At 42.0% G+C, this 21259-nt stretch overlaps 4 protein-coding genes across 6 annotated transcripts in view; 2 read left to right on the forward strand and 2 right to left on the reverse strand.

The window, feature by feature from the left end:
- The window catches only part of LOC109487032 (importin subunit alpha-3-like), a 32619-nt gene that overhangs the window by 9242 nt on the left and 2118 nt on the right, over nucleotides 1-21259 (reverse strand). The window contains exon 1 of one of the 3 annotated variants that reach the window (XM_019790970.1): nucleotides 615-982. The exons of 1 other annotated variant lie outside the window; for it this stretch is intronic. In XM_019790970.1, coding sequence (XP_019646529.1) covers nucleotides 615-692 — 78 coding nt within the window. In that variant the 5' untranslated portion in view covers nucleotides 693-982. Of the gene's footprint in view, nucleotides 1-614; nucleotides 983-21259 lie in introns of those variants that run through there. One more of the 3 variants, XM_019790969.1, reaches the window with a different exon arrangement.
- On the forward strand, nucleotides 2542-5925 carry LOC109487003. Its single transcript, XM_019790918.1, has 4 exons — nucleotides 2542-2764; nucleotides 2815-3027; nucleotides 3245-3795; nucleotides 5905-5925. Exons 1-4 carry the CDS (start codon nucleotides 2542-2544, stop codon nucleotides 5923-5925), a joined length of 1008 nt encoding a protein of 335 aa, XP_019646477.1.
- On the forward strand, nucleotides 6013-8935 carry LOC109487004 (C-type lectin lectoxin-Lio3-like). Its single transcript, XM_019790919.1, has 3 exons — nucleotides 6013-6023; nucleotides 7195-7604; nucleotides 8673-8935. Exons 1-3 carry the CDS (start codon nucleotides 6013-6015, stop codon nucleotides 8933-8935), a joined length of 684 nt encoding a protein of 227 aa, XP_019646478.1.
- LOC109487029 (TBC1 domain family member 24-like) overlaps nucleotides 17103-21259 on the reverse strand; it is a 29448-nt gene continuing 25291 nt past the window's right edge. The window contains exons 9-14 of the mRNA XM_019790962.1: nucleotides 20810-20903; nucleotides 20512-20597; nucleotides 19830-20009; nucleotides 19180-19338; nucleotides 18241-18452; nucleotides 17103-17575 (exon numbers count right to left, since the gene is read on the reverse strand). Of these exons, the coding sequence (XP_019646521.1) occupies nucleotides 17428-17575; nucleotides 18241-18452; nucleotides 19180-19338; nucleotides 19830-20009; nucleotides 20512-20597; nucleotides 20810-20903 (879 nt within the window). The 3' untranslated portion in view covers nucleotides 17103-17427. The remainder of the gene's footprint in view (nucleotides 17576-18240; nucleotides 18453-19179; nucleotides 19339-19829; nucleotides 20010-20511; nucleotides 20598-20809; nucleotides 20904-21259) is intronic.

Below are 21259 nucleotides of genomic sequence, written 5' to 3' on the forward strand. Positions count from 1 at the left end.
TAAAAGAGTTTTGTTTACAACACGATAACTTAAACCAATCATATGATGTTGGGCGACTGCCCCCCTCCCCAACCTGCATAGTCCAGCCATTTTGGTTGGCAACGTCCCAGTATAACCAAATACCGCAATTTTTCTCGCGTTTTCCGGTCGTTTTCGCCTAATTTTTGCCATCAAAACCTTCTAGGTGTAACTAAACAAAGTGTGTAGATATCGTAGGTCATGTTGGTGGTGTGATTTTACGGTCTTTGGAGCTGATCTGTTCGTTAAAAACGCGTAAATTTGTCGCATGTGTTGCTCGCTCAACATACAAGTCGGGCCAGGCGCCATTTTTGAAGTGAAGTGATCGGAAGACAGACGAAAAAAATTACGTCGTCTGCCGACGATTTCTGGAGTGTAACTAACCTAGATGTATGGCAACAAACACAGTCGTGACATCAGGATCATTTTAATCATATCTATGGACAGGAAATCGGACGATTTCGACAGCAAACCACGAAAGATGTGCGGGGAATTGAATGATAGGTTGTCTCCAAGCCAAAACACGGCGTCATGACTGTCTGGACATTTCTCCCTCGACAACAACGACCCATTTCAGGCTAAGATCTACAACTTACCTCAGCATCACGGCCTTTATGCTTGTAACTTCTGATCCTGTTGTTCAAGAAGTCGGCATAGCTTTCTCCAGACGACATTTTTGGGGAAATCTGAGGGAAATCCTCCCGTTCTCTCAACCCAGAAATCCAAAATGCCGGCCAACTTTGACGTCACTGAAACAGCCGAGCGGAAATAGTACAAGGCCTCTTATTGGTCAGTGCTGACCCACCCTGATTCTAAACGATTCCTGTAAAAATCTTTGGTAAACCCATTTGGCCTGTTTCAGACAAAGAATAAATAGGAAATCGCTTACTAAGATATACGCAGCTATTTCTATTATGAAGGATAAAAACGTAGTGAAGAGGTAATCCTTGAAAAACCGACCAACCAGGACTACCCTTTCATTCTTCGCACGTTCTTGCTGACTCAACTGGCCGCAGAGCATGCCGGGACAGTTTTCCCGCGAAAGTCACACTGACTCAGGCGGAAGTGATATGACATATTATGTTATGCCCAAAACAGTTTTGCGGAACCACCAAAAGGGCCATGCTGTAAAGGCCACACGGACGGAACGTGTGATAGAACAAACATGACAGATTTCAACATCACTGACCTTCATGGAACTGTGTTTGCGCCACCGGAATATAAATGTAAAGTTACATGATGCATACATAGACAAAACCGCAAGGTGCCGCTTAGCGATTGCGTCATCAGCCCCACCCAAAGCGTCCAGCTTTCCTGTCCCCTTCATGGTGTCTATGAAGTGTTTTAAACTACTAGTGTACTTCAAAATTCTCTACCTGGTTAAAAAAAAAGGTCCCATTCCACTCTGTGCAGAGAATAGGGGTGGTGTCAATCTCCATTTCTGTAGCCCTTGGGCCACACAGTTGTGCAATCACTACAGCAGGGGGCTAGCCTGCTGGTAGTGGTGTGTGTCCGATCTTCCCTTACTCTTTCTCACAGATGCTGAGTGCTAAGCCGAGAAAGCAGTATGTACAATTTTAAAAAGTCTTTGGGATTTGAACTCAAGCGCCCTCCTCACTGACCAAAACTTACATTGAGGTAAAAGCTTCCAGTACAGAGTTAGGCAGTCACTACATTTCCCATTTTAAAGGTCACATTTCCCTTACACAATACAATCACTGATAGTCTGGGCGTCATTCTTATAAATCCCACGCAAGATTTTCAGCAAAAGTTTTTTTGTTTTTGTTTTGTACTAGCGGCTTCGCTCCTATAATAAGACCGACAAAAATCTACAAACACAGACCTTTATAACTTGGTCTTCATTTGTCGACATTTCCAAAGCGTTCATCTTTCTCATCTACGTTTCATTCGGAGTTTGGTCAAAGCTGGTGTGTTGTAGACTGTAGACTGATTTCCTATCCAGAGAGGCTAAAGCCTCAGTACAATACGACATAGCTTGGCTTTAACCTTCTTTGATTCCGAGATAAAGGAGATAAACATCCAAGCAGATGACACTAGACAACTTTCACACGCAGCACTCAAACTTTCTGTAAGTCAATACAAAGTACAATGCAATATTTTGAATGAAAAAAAAAATCCACGAAATCTTAAGTTTATCTCACGTGGGCAACAAAGTGAAAGAATTTACGGCGTTATTCTCTGAACTGTTCGGATCAAACCGGAACGATACACACGGGGGTACACAAGAAGTAGTGATGTGCGAACGGTAATGCATTAAACATGTGCTGAAATGACTAAGAAAACTTATCCGGCATAAATTCGTCTCTGCCTTGACTACACTCTTGAAATCAGACGAATACGAGTGTAAGAAAGGGATTATAAACGTCGGGAAATCAAACAGGCAAGGGAATCAGCGACAACCTGTTTGATGTAAGTGGCAGAAAAACTACCCTGTAATCGCGTCTACCTCAGAACCACCTGTAGCTGTCGTATCGTCAACATTAACAACAACTCTTCAGAATCATGGCAGACGACTTCGCAGCCAACTCTGTACCAGGCGTCAGGCCAGACGATTTGTCAAGAGGCAACATGCTGCCAGCAATTCAGAACGTGGGAACTGTGAAGAGTATCTTCAGGCCCCCTGACAGTGACTGCATCCAGCCTTATGCTATCAAATATCAAGATGGCGGTGATGATGATCACGATGACAAGTCTACAAAACATGATAACACCACCTGCATCCAACCGTACGCCGTCGCATATCAAGAGAAAGATAATAATTACGCTGAAAATCATCAACATTTCAGACCAGCCCTACTGATGGTGAGGTTCAACCATACGCTGTTGCATACCTACACGAGAATGTTGCATTTGGCTTGGGAGAAGCTAAAACAGATGAATCCTTTCAGAGATCAGAAGCGGCGACAAGCAGCAGCAATGCCATTTCAGTCAACACGGCAGGACAAGACTCATCCGAGGATGACACTGATGTTTTGGCAGGATATGACAGTAACATACACCAAAACCAACGTCTACTCTGCCCTAAACTGACATACACTCGAAGCAACCTGAGCACTGATTCAATGTACACCCCAAATGAAGTGAACCGTGATACAATTTACCCGCAACACGCTGCGGAACACCCGCTTGATCTACCGACAATACGCCATGGACCAGGACCTGACTTTCCAGCAAAACGCTGGGAAGACTAATCCGATCTACCCAGGGAACTCTAACCCAGTTTACCCGCAAAACACCATGGATACCAACTCGATCTTTCCACAAACTACCGGGAACTCTAACCTGATGGACGAGCCAAACCTTGTCCCTGAATCCGCAAGGTCAACTGATATTTATGACAAACCCTGCATCCAGCCATATGCTGCCGGGTGCCAGACAGAAGAAGATGATGATGAAGACAAGAACAAACACAGAAGATGTGATGACAACGTCTGCAACCAGCTACATGCTGTCAAATACAAAGAAAAAGATGACGATGGCAATAACGAACTGACAAAATGGGAAGACACCACTTCTAGCCAGCCATACTCTGTCAGATACGTATACAACAGCGAAGAACATGATGACAATAACATACACACAAAACGTAGCATCCAGCCATATGCTGTCAAATACCAAGAAAAAGACGATGAGGACAATGACAAACGCATAGAACGTGATGGTAACCCTTGCATCCAACCATATGCTGTTAGATACCAGACTCAAGACGATCAAGACAATGGAAAACACGCAGAACACAAGTGTTCAGCAGTTCTCGTAGAACACACTAGCGAGATCAGCCCTACTAATGTCGATATCCAACCCTACGCTGTTAAATACATGTGTCAGGATGACGTGGCATACATGGCGTCGAGTTCAGAAGAAACGCAAACAAAGGAGTCAAGTAACAAAATAAAAAATGTTGCAGACTGCAGCAATGGTTCATCCAATGATGATACTGACACTTCAGTCTTTGTTGGAGACAACAGAAACCTACGCCAAGTACGACATCCCCTGAAGACTCTTCATCCAAGTCCAACCTGTGCTCAAAACGTCCTGAACTCTAATCCAACCAACGCGGTACTAAACGCCCTGATCCCCAATCAGATGTACGCCCAAATCCCGGATCAGAGGAACGCTCAAGGCGCCTTAATCCCTAATCAGATGCACGTGGCTAACGTCCGCCCACAAAGAGCAGGCGGTAAGATCTATATTATATGATGTCAACCTGTATGTTGTACCGACCATTAATATTTTCCATCTGTCTGATTTTATTACTCCGTGAAGGTGGTATCCTTTCTTCAGGAGTATTGTTTTTTTTTCGTTCTCAGCTAAAACACAGGGTCCCCTTTGTTTATAATCGGCATTGGTCGTCAGTTGCTAATGTATGGGGGCTGATTTTAAATGTGTTCGCAGTTAAAGCATATGGTTGTGTCCGTTGTATGTTGTATTTTGTGGTGTGCCATTATGTTCGTGATGATGCGCGTTTTCTTCTTTTTAACATAGCAGTTTTTATTTTGAAGTAAATGCATATTTCAGTAACACCCCTACTTTTACAATCCTGTGGAACAGGCCGTGGTAGGTTAGTAGTTGTCTGGTAGCCGAGGTTCTATAAGCAGACATAAGGTGGTTGTTGTGTATCGTTGCGAGTACGTAAACTTGTATCTGTTGTGATTGTGACTTATGGTTTGCACCTACTACGATATCTTGTAAAATAAATACGATTTTTCTTACTAGTGTGTAGTAAATGAAAGTGGGACATTTCAGCACCAGGGATAGCTGTGTAAGCGGGACTGTCGATTCAGCACCAGGGACAGCTGTCCCTGTGTTAGTGGGACTGTCATTTCAGCACCAGAGACAGCTGTCCCTGTGTTAGTGGGACTGTCATTTCAGCACCAGAGACAGCTGTCCCTGTGTTAGTGGGACTGTCATTTCAGCACCAGAGACAGCTGTCCCTGTGTTAGTGGGACTGTCATTTCAGCACCAGAGACAGCTGTCCCTGTGTTAGTGGGACTGTCATTTCAGCACCAGAGACAGCTGTCCCTGTGTTAGTGGGACTGTCATTTCAGCACCAGAGACAGCTGTCCCTGTGTTAGTGGGACTGTCATTTCAGCACCAGAGACAGCTGTCCCTGTGTTAGTGGGACTGTCATTTCAGCACCAGAGACAGCTGTCCCTGTGTTAGTGGGACTGTCATTTCAGCACCAGAGACAGCTGTCCCTGTGTTAGTGGGACTGTCATTTCAGCACCAGAGACAGCTGTCCCTGTGTTAGTGGGACTGTCATTTCAGCACCAGAGACAGCTGTCCCTGTGTTAGTGGGACTGTCATTTCAGCACCAGAGACAGCTGTCCCTGTGTTAGTGGGACTGTCATTTCAGCACCAGAGACAGCTGTCCCTGTGTTAGTGGGACTGTCATTTCAGCACCAGAGACAGCTGTCCCTGTGTTAGTGGGACTGTCATTTCAGCACCAGAGACAGCTGTCCCTGTGTTAGTGGGACTGTCATTTCAGCACCAGAGACAGCTGTCCCTGTGTTAGTGGGACTGTCATTTCAGCACCAGAGACAGCTGTGCTTGTGTCACTGGGACTGGCATGTCAGCACCAGGGACAGCTGTATTTGTGTTTGATATGCAAGATATAAAACTTCACGGAGAATTGTCGCCATTGGGCACTTGTTTTCGTTTGAAAGGTTATCTATATATTGCTATCATGCCTATGTATCTAAATCATTTTAATGCTTAAAAGCATGGCCAACATAAGCGTGGTGAACATAACCATGGTTGTTTCGCAGTAAAGACCGTATATCAATATCTCAATTTAGAAAGGAATTGACAAATGGAATTCATTTCTATCTGTTTGACGTTTCAATTATTGTTGTTATTTTCCAGGACGCAGATATCCTGCCTTGACGACTTTTTTAAAAACAACTATTGTCGTGTTGTTATGAACCGCCGGCGGAATTATCACCGGTGTATCTTTCTACAAGTATGCCCAGGATGTCCAAATGGTAAGCGCTCTGTATCTGTATCTGCCGGTATAACCGTCCCTCGCGTAACGCACGAGCTTCGCAGGCACGCGGCGCTCCTGCTATATTACACCGAACGGTTTTTTTTACAACTAGCCGTTAAATATTTAACTCTAAACATGGTTTAAAGCTCCCTGAAATAGTTTTGACAGCTTGGTTAGTCACTTAATAAAGAGACTCTTTTTCCACAACTAAGAGGTTTATTCAGCCGCGACGTTCTGCTGACAGAATTGCCCTGAAGAAAGAGACTGACGGTCACCGAAACGTCGGCTAATAAACCCCTTGTTTGTCTTAATTGAGTCTCTTTATTCATTGTTTAAAGCTTTCTAGTGATGAAGTAACATTTCGTCTTCTACCCTCGTTCTTTGGAGGTTTTCCGTCTCTGTGGAATCTCATATGATCGATACTTTTTACACGTAAAACAGCAACCTAACATCATTCAATCGGTCTTCCATTACAGCCAATTACAAGTTTTACAAATGGCCCTTTCTGGACAACAGAAACAACACAGTCATTTACCCCCTCCAGCTCACAAGGTAACGTCATTTGATTTTTTGTACAATTACTTTACGCGTGGGGCCGCAATCTAACGACTAGATTCAGTGCACAGTGAACAGGTAACACGTGCACCTAGCTTCAGCGCACAGTGTACCAGTGACCGAACCAGTAACACCTAGCTCCAGTGCACAGTGAACGAGTAACACATAGCTTCAGTGCACAGTGAACCAGTAACACCTAGCTTCAGTGCACAGTGAACCATTAATACCTAGCTTCAGTGCACAGTGAACCAGTAACACCTAGCTTCAGTGCACAGTGAACCAGTAACACCTAGCTTCAGTGCACAGTGAACCAGTAACACCTAGCTTCAGTGCACAGTGGACCAGTAACACCTACATGTAGCTTCAGTGCACAGTGAACCAGTAACACCTAGCTTCAGTGCACAGTGAACGAGTACTCGAGTAACACCTAGCTTCAGTGCACAGTGAACCAGTAACACCTAACTTCAGTGCACAGTGACTCACGGATAACACATAGCTTCAGTGCAAAGTGAAGGATAATAATAAATCTTTAGGATGTCCCAATGACTATATTGCGCATGATGATATTCTACAAGGTGTGCAACCAAACTAAAACCTAAAACCTTTAACTTAAGGATTATAACAGCTTCTTCAGGTTGCCCTACTGGCTACATTGCGCATGATGGTGCATTCTACAAGGTGTACAACCAAAGCAAGACCTACGACCAGGCCAGGGAGCAGTGCGCAGCAGACGGGGGGCTCCTGGCCATGCCGAAGAACAAACAGCTCGACGCCTTCTTGTTCAGGCTGAAGAACGCCCTGGTTGGGCCCGCGTCTGGATATGTCTGGTTCGGACTGAGCGATGAGCACCGTGAGGGTGAGTGGAAGTGGGCAGACGGGACTCCACACAACATCACCGCCGACTGGGGGAACTGGGTACCGTACCAGCCTGAAGGTTGCGCACACTACTACGGGTGGATATCGGAAGGATGGAATAGCATGCGGTGCGATTTCTCTAATAAATTCATCTGCCAGCTGGCACAGCGTATGTCACCACAAGTTCTTTCTACTTACGGCTTCATTTCTATAGCAATCTGTAACTTCCATATTGGCACTATATGTAAAGTCCTTTGATTTTAAAGGCATCCAATGTAATTTCAGTTTATTATGAGCGCCCCCCCCCCCAAAAAATAAAGGTATTCATCATGTAACTTTTTGGGGCTATTTCAGGTAAGAAATGTTGACAAAAATTTGCTAAGAAATGGCAGTAATTGTCAATATTAGACAGAATGTTTTTTGCCGCCATGAACTTGCGTTAGATGTCTTTATGTCTCATTACAATCTTCCCTGCACTTCAGATCCGGCTGGTTCAAATGAAGAATCACGTGATGAAGCCCCATGCGGCATGACTGTGGACGAAACAGGTTTTTATTTGTTAAACAGGTGTATAAAAGTTCACCACAGCGGTACATACTCCATGGAGGGGTGAAATATTTGATTTCATGTTTTAAGTGTCGTTCCAACAGGGTATAAGAAGTGGCGCGATGATGGGCGATGTGGCCAAGAGTTTCCTTTAGAAGACGGCAGTCCTGCTGAATGTGACCCTGACAGTGTGGACCCATGTTGCTCCCCTAGAAACTGGTGCGGCAAAACTATTTGGCACTGCGACTGTTGGCATTGTGTCGACTACAGCAAGAAGCCAGCTACACGTCTGTACCCTTCATAATGTCGTTATTTTTCCTCGTATCTGTGTCTGTGAACAGTACTGGACAACTGGATGATTATGTCTCATAACAATCTTCCCTGTACTTCAGATCCGGCTGGTTCAAATGAAGAATCACGTGATGAAGACCCATGCGGCATGACTGTGGACGAAACAGGTTATTATTTACTCTTGCTATTATTCTCGTTTGCTTTTATTCTTGCCATAGGAAGGCATTTGACAGTGTGTGGGGGATGGCCTGTTCTACTCGTATAAGTTGCAAAATGATCCTGAAACCTGTTTCTTAATGACTGGACGAGACGCTCTTTGAGCAACAAAATGTCAGACTGCCGTGAACTGAAGCTAACGCCCCCAAGCATAAATCCTGACGGATTGTTGATCTTGCTCCAGTCTGCCCAGGAAAGCTTGACGGATCGGACTACCGCGGCAACCTCTCCGTCACTAAAAGTGGGAGGACCTGCCAGCGATGGGATTCCAACACTCCTCACTTTCATCACAACTACTGGCCGGGGACGTCAGGGCCGGGGACTGACCCTGACGTGGCCGAGAACTACTGCCGCAATCCAGACAGTGACGAGACCACTCTGTGGTGCTACACAACGGACCCTAGCACACGCTGGGAGTACTGTAACAACCCGACATGCCTTATCTAACTTACCTTATATATATCAAAACATAATTTTGGTTTATCATATCTTCGTTGGTACTTTATCAATTTCATTGTTATATATTTAAGTTTACCGAAGGAAAACATATTGTTTTTGCTCAGTTTCTTCATCCTATTTTCTTCTTCTCCAAACAGTGACCAATGTTGTATCTATTACCATGGTAACTAGTGTTGGCTTACATCATGTTGCAATTTTATAGCAGGAGGGACTTACACTCCTGTCTGATCATATACTAGTATATGAATGTGTTTGAGTAAGAATCAACAGAGCAGACCATATGTGAAGGTAAACATTATGCATTTGCCTTGCAAACGTTACTTTTCTAGTTTATTGGAAAGTTTGTAAGACACATTGCCACAGTTGTCCTACATTTGTGAATTTGACGTCAAGGTTAACTATGTGAGTAGTCGAGAAAACATTTAGTGCTGAAAATTCCCTGCCAAGACATCGCTGGATATCAGCAGTTTCCGTACTTTTTTTCTCATAAGTTTAAATGAAATTGACTTCTTTTCACTTATTTGCATTTATAATATTCTGTACCATGTAGGTGTTAGCCAAGAGTGTTTCACTTGATCAGTAGACTGTAGTATCAGAGAATTAAGGTACAGCACCTGTAATACTATATTTGGCAGATGGTAAAACATCTTTGTCTAGGCGCGACCCCTAGCGGATGTAAAGTTAATAAACACTGCAGCTTCTGACCTCCTGAGGAGCCAAATTGTTCAGCCACAATTTCTACTATCTTTAATACAGCAGCCCAATGTGTCTGGTAGAGACTAATGTGTTACAATTCTCATGTACAAGACTAGAAGATAGAGAATTTCATGTTGGCACGCTTGGGTGACGCTGAATGTTGTAAGTTTCGATAATGTCCGGTAGTAGCACAAGATGAACGCATTGCCGTTTCTCTACACTTTCGGAGAAACATCTATGTAATGTTGCGTTGGATGGTCGGGATGTTTGCGTGAACAAAGAATAAAGGAATCATATCATGAATATGCACAATAGGATGCCTAGACCTGTTTTTATTTTTATTTTTTTTCGCCCTGTCGCTTCATATTTTTTCTGAAAAAATCCGAGAACCAACAAATTAAATTGGTGTGGCCTAAAGGAAACAACAATATTCTTACAAACCATGATTTTATTCAGAATTTACAAATCACTAGCAAACTGGAAAAACTGGTTTTGGAGTCACTATCTCACAATGGCCTAATGAAAATATCTGAGTCTGATTTATATATTCACTTACCTATGCTGAAATTGATTGAAACATAAAGTGTGAAATGATTCAATCTATGAGTTCTAGTATTTCTATTACTGAATTGGGATCTGAATATCAGGATTCCAATTTCCCCTAGGGGAGATTGGAATCCCTATCTCCCCCAGGAGGATTCCAGATTCTCCTAGGGGAAATAGGGATTCCAATCTCCCCTAGGAGGATTCCGGATCCCCCTGGATTCCAATCTCCCCTGTGACATTATATATATATATACTAGTATGCTTTTTGCTGCTGCAACTTGTGACTGCACGACCGGGCCCCGGGTTGTGACCTTCAAGCATTACAGTCCTCGGCATTACACAATCTCTGATGGTAGGCTGGGCGTTATTCTTCAGTCCCTCGCAGGATTTTCAGAAAAAGACATGTACATGTATATATAAACGTCCCCTTTCTTTCGTGTTTTGCACTATTGGCTTTGCTGCTAAAGCCGACAGACTCTACAAAGAAGCACAGACCGTTTCAACTTGGTCTCCAGTGGTCATTTCAGACGCGTTGATCTTTCTCATGTACGTTTCATTCGGAGTTTGGTCAAAGGTGGTGTGTTCAGTTGTAGACTAATTTCCTACAGGCTAAAGCCTCAGTACAATGTGGTATGCAAGAAACTGCGGTTCGAAAATCTGAGCAAGCAGGTGGTCAGTCCTGGTGCCAAATTTTCGAAGCGATTTTTGTCTGTGCTAGCATTTCTACGTCTCGTAGTCTTTGGGAATGGTGACCACCAAGCAGAAAATGTTGGTCTGGTTCAGCATAATTGTTGTCGTGGGGTGCATCCCTCAAAATGGTAAGCAAACATTTCGTTGCTACAAAAATCATGGTCAAATTGCATTCACTGCGCAATGAGCAGATGTAAGAATAAATGTATTATGTTTACCGAAGGAAAACATATTGTTTTTGCTCAGTTTCTTCCTCTTCTTCTCCAAACAAATAAGGTCAATGACCTGAAGCAGACCGTCTGTCACCATGGTAATTAGTGTTGGGTTGCATCATGTTGCAATTTTATACAAGGAGGGATTTAGACTCCTGTCACCACACATGTATACATGAATGTGTTTGAGTAAGAATTAACAGAACAGACAATATGCAAAGGTAAACACTATGCATTTGCTTTGCAAATGTTACCTTTCTACTACAATGTAGGACTCTTTTCTTGTATTGTGAATGGAATAGATGTATCTGCCGTGTAAGTCAGGTCCCGGCAAATATTCCCCACAGCGTGTAAGTTCAACCTGGCGGCAGACTGTTACGTGCGACCCCGACAAAGCCCAGACGACAAGCCCACGATATCCAGTTACCTTGTGAAAACCATCAGAATTTTATATGCATATTTTGCATCACATTCCTATTATCGAGTCTGAAACTTGTCCTGGAAGCGTAGATAGGATATAGGGATTTTATTTTTACATAACCAAATATTCCCTCAGCTTGCTTACGCTTCGGTCAGTCTATCAGATATCTGATGATAGACACCGAAACGTAAGCAACATGAGAAAAGTTTTGGTTGTGTTACAAGAAAATCCCTATATTCTATGTTCTACCAATCTGGTGAAACTATTGTCGGTAGATGTGTCAACTCGTTGTATAATCAGACACTTAGGGATAGGCACCGGCTATGTAACATGCAAATTATATATTTCAGCATTTAACCGCCCAAATCGTCAAAATGATGTCATACATTCGTCGTGCTAAATGATATGAAAAATTATTTTTAAGGGGGAAATATGAGATAATTGTTCTTTTGATTTGTTTCATTCGGTAAATTGTTACTGTTTTTTTTAGATTATTTTTGATGCGTCACCCGCGCAGGTACTCGATCGACCTTCTCTCTCTTAGGCCATGTTGATTTGATTATATGTTGACATGTTGATTGATGACATCCTCTGGGAACCCCAAAACTGATGCGCGCGTGCGAATAAAAAAAAGTTTCGCAAAAAAAAAGTTGCTTTCACTATGAAATCTACGTGGTCATGAAGGTTGAACAAATGGGACAGAATATGTTATGGCGATAATCTACTCTTCGAATTCATTTCTTTACATTTTTGTTCTTTTTTTCCTTTGATTTTGGCATTCTACGACATTGGTATCGTTTCTAAATGTTTTCCTTGCAACTTATGGTATATTTTTGCTCATTTAGCAACTGTTTTGCACGATTTACAGTATGGTTGAAAACTTTTTTTTTTTGGAAACGGCCGAAAATTCATGCGCGCGCGGATGTCATCCATATAATCAAATCAACATGGCCTTAGTTTCCTTCCACTGACTCCTCTAGGTAAAGATTCAAACAGATCAGAACAGCTGGCCGCAACAACCTACACGTTCGTCGGCAGGTCACAGTTTACCAACGCTCTCTACCGAGATCAAAGCACACTGCAGATGACGACCGATCCACCCGTCAAAGTGGAACCGATCCACCGTCAAAGTGGAACCGATCCACCCGTCAAAGTGGGAACCGATCCACCCGTCAAAGTGGGAACCGATCCACCAGTCAAAGTGGGAACCGATCCACCAGTCAAAGTGGGAACCGATCCACCAGTCAAAGTAGGAACCGATCCACCCGTCAAAGTGAGAACCGATCCACCCGTCAAAGCAGGTTGGTGTCTAACGTATATTACCTACAGTGCCGCTTGCCTGGTGGATTGACTGTTCATTATATTAATTTCGAAAGGTTGTCATCAGTACTAGTATCCATTCTTAACCAGGGGAAAGCTGAATGGTACAACGGTCACCTCATTTTCTCTCTTCATCTTCCTGCTATATTCATGTTTGTTGGGGGGGGGGATCAAATCTTTGCTTTCATAACTATTTTTCCAACAGGGTATAAGAAGTGGCGCAAAGATTGGCGATGTGGCCGAAAGTTTCCTTTAAAAGACGGCAGGCCTGCTGAATGTGACCCTGACGGTGTAACCCCATGCTGCTCCCCTGGAAACTGGTGCGGCAAAACTGCTGACCACTGCCACTGTCGGGGTTGTGTCAACTACAGGAAGAAGTCAGCTGCACGTCTGTACCCTTCATTAGTTTTTTTTTTCTGTGACTGTGAACAGGACTGGAAAAGTTGTGGAATGGGGAACGGGTTTTCTGCGCGTGAAAAAATTGGAAAATGTTGTCCGGTGGTATAATTTTCCATCTGTTACCTGAAATTTGTGTCTGAAATATTAGCTCCCTCGGAGTGGGTTAATTTGCATATATTCCATGAAACCCGAACATTTGAAAATCACTTGAATTTGTCAGAAATACATGTACACATGTACAAGGAAAAGCTACTAGTATAACATTTTGTACTGTTAAATGTAACAATTTGAAGCTTTTCTCCTTTCTAGAAGCTTGATTTCAAATATTTTAAACAGATTCTTTCACGCGCAAATTTAAACTTCTTTTAACAACATTTAGGCTTAGAACAGCAAAAAGTTTTTTAATCTATTCAGAATCAGCTAATTTGTATATTTTCACGCACACGTTTTTCACGCGCACAAAACCCAATCCCGTGGAATGTGTTGTCAAAGGGAAAGTTTGTAAGACACAATGCCTTAATTGTATTAAAAACAGAGAAAACAAAGTGCTGAAAATTCCCTGCCAAGACATAACTGGATATTGGCAGTTTCCGTACTTTTTCTCACAAGCTTATATAAAATTGTCTCCTTTTCACTTCTTTGCATTCATAATATTCTGTACCTACCAACTTCTACCCACCAGTGGCAATTAATACAGAAGTGCTTCTCTTCTGTTTTCCTCAAGGCCGACTTTGTTGACCTCTAGACCGGTGCATTCAAGATACTGAGTCCAACTTGTACAGTCACTACAGCCTACAAACTCATCCCCATCTTCCTGTTTGTTACAGGCAAAACACGCACTCGCGGCAGTGATGGATTCTTCACAAATGTCAAGAACGCCGTCAGCTCTCTGTTCGGTAGATGAACTCCTGGGGAGCCAAATTGTTCAGCCACGATTTCTACGATCTTATAGCAGCCCAAGGTTAGCCTAGATGCCACAGTCGATATGTAACGGCACCCCCGGGGTTGCCGTTACATATCGGATGGCATCCAGGCTAGCCCAAGGTGTCTGGTAGAGACTAAATGTGTGGATGAATCTTTTTCCCCTGCGTTAATACCGGAATCGATCCCATGTGTATTACATACTTTCGTGTTTAATCTGGACATTATCCCCAACCAGGCTAATGGACATTTTTTAAGGAAACACGACCAAGTGTGTGAAATAGACGAAGAGAACAATTTGGATAACATCATTCTTTATTCTCCAGACACGAAAACTCATCAGGTTTATCAAGTAGCAAAAACCTACGCTATTGCAAATTTTTATTCCCACCTTCACATTCATCTGTACCCTACTATTTTCAGTGGTGCCTATAAATTGATATATTTGATGAGCACAGTGCAATTTTTGTAGTTCACTTTTCATTGGTATACTTAACAATCTCAATAGTAAAGATATTAAGTATACATGCAAAATTGAAAAGCATGCAAATAAAATTGATCAGAACATTTAGTCACCCACGATTTTTAATGGCGTGCATTCAGGCTACACATGTATGTACTGTGTCCTAACTCAACTGTAAACATACATCCCTGAACACTTGGTATATTTCAATAACTCAACAATTTATATATGTCATTTTAACAGAATCCACCATTTTATATTCAATGACCAGCCATTTTCTAGCCTGCATTTTTTACAGAGTTGAGGAATTAATACTTAAGCAGTTCATTAATACAATCACTGTTAGAGGATAGGCTCAATAAAGGTGAGTGGCATACAACAGCATATTTCATTGTGCTATTCTACCACTTACTGTTCCTGAACAATTTTGAATCAAATTTAAGTCCATGATTTGCAAGATACATGTACATTAATTTTTAGAATATTAAAAAAAAAACAGAAAAAGTGCTTCATGTGTTTGCAGAATACAAGTGCATTTTTGTACATCCCTTGTCATTTTGTATGATGCAAACTTAAAACACTACTAATCCTCTACTGTGAGAAGTCTCTACAAATTTTTGCTGTGCAGCTTTTGTTTTACTCTTGCCATGTCCTAGCAGAGAAAAAGAGCAAAATGTAGACATTAGAGGGAGACTTTAAAACACACAAGTTATTGTAAAACACTTGGTCCCTACATCTGCTTTGAGATGAACACATGGTACACATGTACATTTGTACCTAGGATGAAAGGCAGTTGAAAATGTCAATCAGTGTAGACACAACCCTAAATATACTTCAAAAGATAAGAAGTGCTGACCACTGCCTTGGATGTACATACAATGTACATCCAAGAAATAATTTTTGAATTCCTTGACAGTCAGAAACAATACCTCCACACAAGGATGTTACAATATGGCTGGATAACATATTAGTAGTACATTTGTACTTACTTCATGCATTGCAAAAGAAATACATGATTCTTCAAACAAGGACTCAGGTGCATTTACAGAAGAATTAACAGTGATAAAACGAATTGTTTGTGACCAAATAAGTCAACTTGTCATAATTGAAAGTAGTGGTAATACATAAGGACATAAGAAATTTGCATAATTGGCACATACATGTACTTAACATTGCACAACAGATCCACGATGAAACCAACATTTCTTAAACAGAAAGTGTCACTAAGTATTGATAAAAATATTGCTTTCAATACGAAGACATTTTTCTATAACAGTGTGGGTGTGGACTAGTAAATATGGTTGTAATTTTTCCTCTTAACAACATTAATATCATTTCATATTAAAACAAGAAAGAAAGCTAGAAAGGTAAAATTTGCAAAGCAAATGCATAATGTTTACCTTTGCATATGGTCTGCTCTGTTAATTCTTCGTCAAACACATTCATATATAGGGTCAGACAGGAGTCTAAATCCCTCCTGCTATTAAATTGGAACATTATGTAACCCAACACCAGTCACCATGGTGACAGACTATCTAGTTCAGGTCATTGACCAGGTTAGAGGTCAGTGTTTGGAAAAGAAGAAAAAAACAGAGCAAAAACAATATGTTTTCCATTAGTAAACATAATAACTACACAAAGACAGGCACACTGTAACACACCTCCATATACTGAGGGAGTAAACAATTTGGCAAGCTGAAAGAATCCAGGCCTGGCATTATAAATCACACATTGCAGGAATCAGAAATGAAGTATTTCCAGTCCTGTTTTGATAAATAAAGTTTTGGAAAGTTAAATGACTCTCAAGCCATCATGTATAATAGACAATAATCAATTTTTATAAAAGTCTTCATCACCATTATTGGCTTGATTACCTGTAGAAATAATGGGTACTAGACATGCATAGTAAAACTTAAACAGACCTTTATTTTCAGAAGTTTAAGAGAAGTACGGATTGTAGTGCTTGTATTTCAGACAATTTAGGCTCTAATATCTAAATTTTTTTTGAGAAGTAGAATTTAAATACAAACTAATTTGACAGTAAAACGTTAAACTTTATTCCAACACACTATTTACAGGGATCAAATTTTCAGCGACCACTGTCGCCTTCATCAGGATAATTAATGACCAATCACTTCAAAACGTGATCTCGCGAGAGTTACGGTTTACAAACACATGACCTTATTCACACGAGACTTTACTGATACGTGACGTAAGCAATTGATCAAAAGTGCCAGGGAGTTTATATCGATCAATTGATCAATTGCTTACGTCACGTATCAGTAAAGTCTCGTGTGAATAAGGTCACGTGTTTGTAAACCGTAACTCTCGCGAGATCACGTTTTGAAGTGATTGGTCATTAATTATCCTGATGAAGGCGACAGTGGTCGCTGAAAATTTGATCCCTGTAAATAGTGTGTTGGAATAAAGTTTAACGTTTTACTATGATTACTACCAACACAGATGAACTTTCATGATAAAGTAATTTGACATTGCCAAAAAGCAATATTGTTAATTCACAGGAGACAAATATTCATTTTCTTGTCATTTAGCAAGCAAAATGACACACAACTTTGGAGAACATTGAAATTTTTAAAAGTTCAATCACTAGGACAGAATATCAAGGTATCAGGACCATTTTTTTCAGTTTCCATTATTTTGTGAAAAAGTGAAAGAATGGAGGTTGTACTGAACATTGTAAGATAACCAAATAAGACTTGTAAATGTGAAGGAATGAAATTGATTTGTGTAACAATTATTCCTTTTTTAAGAAGTCTCTTGGCCACCCCTAACATATCCAATGGCATGATCCTTAATCGTCTTCTTGCTGTAACCCTAACACCTCCACAGACACACAGTGGAAGTCCCCACTGGCACACAGGGGTGCATTGTTGAAGGTCTTGCATCTCTTGGTGTGACCTCGGTTCATCTCTTGGTCCAGAAATATGCCATCCCCATCTCTGCAATAATAATGTTTATATGATAAACTCTCGGTTTTTTTTGCATTTTTAGTACTACATGTATATGCCAATTACATATTATATACAATTATATATTCTTATTACCTCCTTTAAATGGGAATTTTTTTTGTGTCTGTTTGCTTCTCTGTGACTGTTTTTTCACACTTAGTTCCACGAACTATGTACATTGTGGACACTTAGATCAAGTTAGGTCCAAGGTCTCAGAAAGTCCCATATTGGATCATCAAAGGTTATCTCATGTCTTGTCTTCAATTTCCTGCCAGATGCATATCTATTGCCTTATTCGAGTCAGTGGTAACAATGCATACACAGAATCAGTGAGAAATTTACAATTATGATGAATAAAACCTCACGTAACATTTGTCTAGTAATCTCCAAGCAGATGTTTTGGTGAACGCTTTATCTCCGCTCCGTTCCTCCGCTCTGCCTTTACCATGGAAGGCAGAGCGGAGGAACGGAGTGGAGATAAAGCGTTCACGGATGGATTCCAGGCTAAGACAGTATCAAATATTGGCTAGGTAGTATCCATTAGCCAGACAGTACTGCAAATGGATACTGGCTAACGTATACTGCCTGGCCAATTTGATACAATCTTTTGCTGTCACTGCTTGGAGATTATTGTCTAGTGCAAAGTCCTGACTTACCCTCCCCCGATGACCAGACTTGTGTTGTCAGCCGAGATGAACATACTATGGGATGGGCTGAGGTCCCCGCTGTCTGCCACCCCCACCCAGGGGTATCTCACCGGCCCCGGGGTCAGGGAAAACAGGAACATCTCCCCTGTACCGAAGTACGCCCGGCTTTTGTTCTTGTCAGCTGTGTAGTCAAGGCTTTCTGTGATGAATGCACCAAATATCTGGAGATGAAGGACAAACAGAAACATGGCGTCATTGCTGTGTTTACCATAGACAGCATGTCAGCAGAACGTACTGCGTATGTGCGAAAACCTGAGTTTTCATGGTTTTCGTTGGATGTTTGGTCACCGTAGCATCAGAATTTTACCTGTTGCAGGGGATATCTTTTCCGACATAACATTTGGAAACTACTGACGGGATGTTAATCTTACATGCACGACTATGACCTTATATGAGACATTCTGCCAAAGTGATGTGCATAATACAATACAGGTTTCACACTGGTGCAGTGCGTTCTGCCAACGTGCTACCATAGACCTTTTCAGGGATCAGATTGCATGCTGGGAACCATGGGGAACTATGGGTAGGTCAAGGATGTACGATATCCTTAGTACGATAACACATAACAGTACAGATACCTGTCCTTGGTGCTGAATGCCATCCATACACACAGACACACACCCATCCATGCACCTACACACACGTGCAACATACCAATGTCATGATAGAAATGATGTCTGAGCTACTGTAACAGTACCCACACTGCTCTGCGCCACCCTGCATGCAATTAGATCTATGGAAGTGTCTATGTTCAAAGAAACTAGTGTAGTTTTATCTTCTCAAATGGATCTTCTTGGAGCAAAGAAACAAAACTGTGCCATATCTGACAAGCTGACAAGACTATACTATTCGACAGCAGGGGAAGAAAAGAGACAGAAGAGTGCTAACCTCATCGTTCTTGGTCTTGATGACCAGCAGGATGGGCTGGTTGTCGGCACACTTCTGGTACAGGTTCCTCAGGTGGTACCCGTCCTCGTGGCTGGAGAAGATGACACGAGGCTCGTACAGGGAGAACCTCTGGGGCAGCCAGCACCACAGCTGATGGATCTACATGGGGAGAAACACACAGGTGTTCATTAAAGTTAAAACTTTTGATCCAACACGAAGAAGTTCTCTCACCTAGGGCTTTCAACCAGTTACTCTGGTCTTCCTCAGTACACTGACCCAGTGAGGCTTGTCACGTGGCTTCTTTGAAGTGTGACGTCAACACTGGGTCAAAGGTATCTGGTAAACAATGTCGTCACCAAGCTGAGGAAGCCAAGGGCCCTTCCAGTAACCATTTTCCATCAGAATTTTGGGAATGTTTGCTCCACATGAGGGTCAATATACATTGGGATAATGTGGTTTGAACTCAGTATGTAGATAAATGGCTAGAATATTGGCTCAGGTTTCCAAGCCCTAAAAACTGCACTGAATGCCTTTAACAAATAGTACACAAAAGTTGTTGCATTTCCATTCACTCAAGTGGCGTGTTTATGCAAAAGATGGTTAGGCTGGCTGCATTAAACTACTGATACAATACAGATACAAACACGAACCTGTGCATGGTTCAGTACGTTCGACTCTACAGGAGAAAGGGCGATGGAGCCGTGTGTGGCGGTGTGGGTGGGGCTGTCGATGGTTATGGCCGGGGCGCCCTTCCTCTGTAGAGTCGCCAGGTGGCGCTGCTGCAGTGTGGAGCACAGCTTCCTGGACAGGTTCCTGATTTTGAAAGCTTTCTGTGGAAACAGGAATTATGGAAGGGTCATGTTAAAGAAAATGAACACAAAATATGGAGTCCACTTTAACAACTTGTTATCCATCCGTGAATAGTTTCATCAGGTTGGTAAGTCACAGAGTATAGAGACTCCTTTTACACAACCAAGTCTTTTATTCAGCTGACGTTTCGGTGACCATCTGTCACCTTCCTCAGGGCAATTCTGACTGGTTCACATTGCACTGCAGCACAAGTGTCGCTGCTATAGATGCATTACTACAATATTTGTGCTACCGTGCAATGACATGAAACACAACATTTTTTTTCCTAGGCCCAACCATAATAGCAAGAAATGCTTTTTAAAAAGCTGGCCCAGGGCCAAAATGGGAATAGCCTGCAGCTGATATCTCTCTCTCTGTCTCTCTCTATGTTATTCTGCCAAACCCATGTTATAATATATATGTATATTATACATAAATAGTATAACATGGGTTTGGCAGAATAACACAGCATATTATCCTGACCTTGAGAATGTCCTTGACTGGGATGTGTGAGCTGATGTTCCGGCACCAATCCTGGATAGACTGTCGGACATCAGAGGGTGGAGCACCTGGGAAATGTACAAACCTCTTACTGATTGGCTAGGCAACAACAAGGAAACGGAAAACTGACCAATGATTGGTCAGCAAAAATCCAGGTACACATCGGAAACAGAAAACAGCTTGCTTATTGGTTGGGATGTATCTAATGCAAGGAGTTGCCTGTTGCTGCCATTTGACTATAATTTACAGAAGATAAGCCACATATCTTATCATGACATACCGTTAATTTGTTTGTGCCACTTTACCAGCAGTATAACACCCACTCTGTAGAGAACCTTCATTCCTTCCACAAGGTAGCAATCCATGACATGAACCTGTGACAAACCAAGGGGACTCAATATACTCAAATGGCAAAATAGTGTTGTTAACACATATTTATGGCACCAAAAATACTTTTCAAACTCAAGGGAAATGCATAGGTTACTGTTACTGCTAAATTTTAAGATGCTAATGCTAAATGCATGGAAGACCCATTTTAATTACTTTGAGGACTTGACGTCAAAATGTGGATGGTATTTAGCACCTCAGAGAGGTACCATATGGATGGTGAACATGTACATTTGTTAGTGTGTGGATGGCATTCAGCACCAAGGATAGGTATGCTAGCCTCAGTGTGTGCAGAGGCGGCGGCAGGAAATTTTGATTGGGGGGGCAAGATTTCGGGCGCCGA

This window comes from Branchiostoma belcheri, unplaced genomic scaffold, assembly GCF_001625305.1.
Source record: "Branchiostoma belcheri isolate BF01 breed outbred unplaced genomic scaffold, Haploidv18h27 scaffold85, whole genome shotgun sequence".
Taxonomy (NCBI): domain Eukaryota; kingdom Metazoa; phylum Chordata; class Leptocardii; order Amphioxiformes; family Branchiostomatidae; genus Branchiostoma; species Branchiostoma belcheri.

Bases quoted from the DNA above. Each gene is read 5' to 3' on its own strand.
- LOC109487003 (XM_019790918.1), top strand. From the start codon at position 2,542: ATGGCAGACGACTTCGCAGCCAACTCTGTACCAGGCGTCAGGCCAGAC. The intron at 3,028-3,244 runs GTAACATACACC...CGATCTACCCAG, and splicing joins TGTTTTGGCAGGATATGACA to GGAACTCTAACCCAGTTTAC. The intron at 3,796-5,904 runs GTAGAACACACT...GTTATTTTCCAG, and splicing joins ACAAGTGTTCAGCAGTTCTC to GACGCAGATATCCTGCCTTG.
- LOC109487004 (XM_019790919.1), top strand. The intron at 7,605-8,672 runs GTATGTCACCAC...ATCTTGCTCCAG, and splicing joins CATCTGCCAGCTGGCACAGC to TCTGCCCAGGAAAGCTTGAC.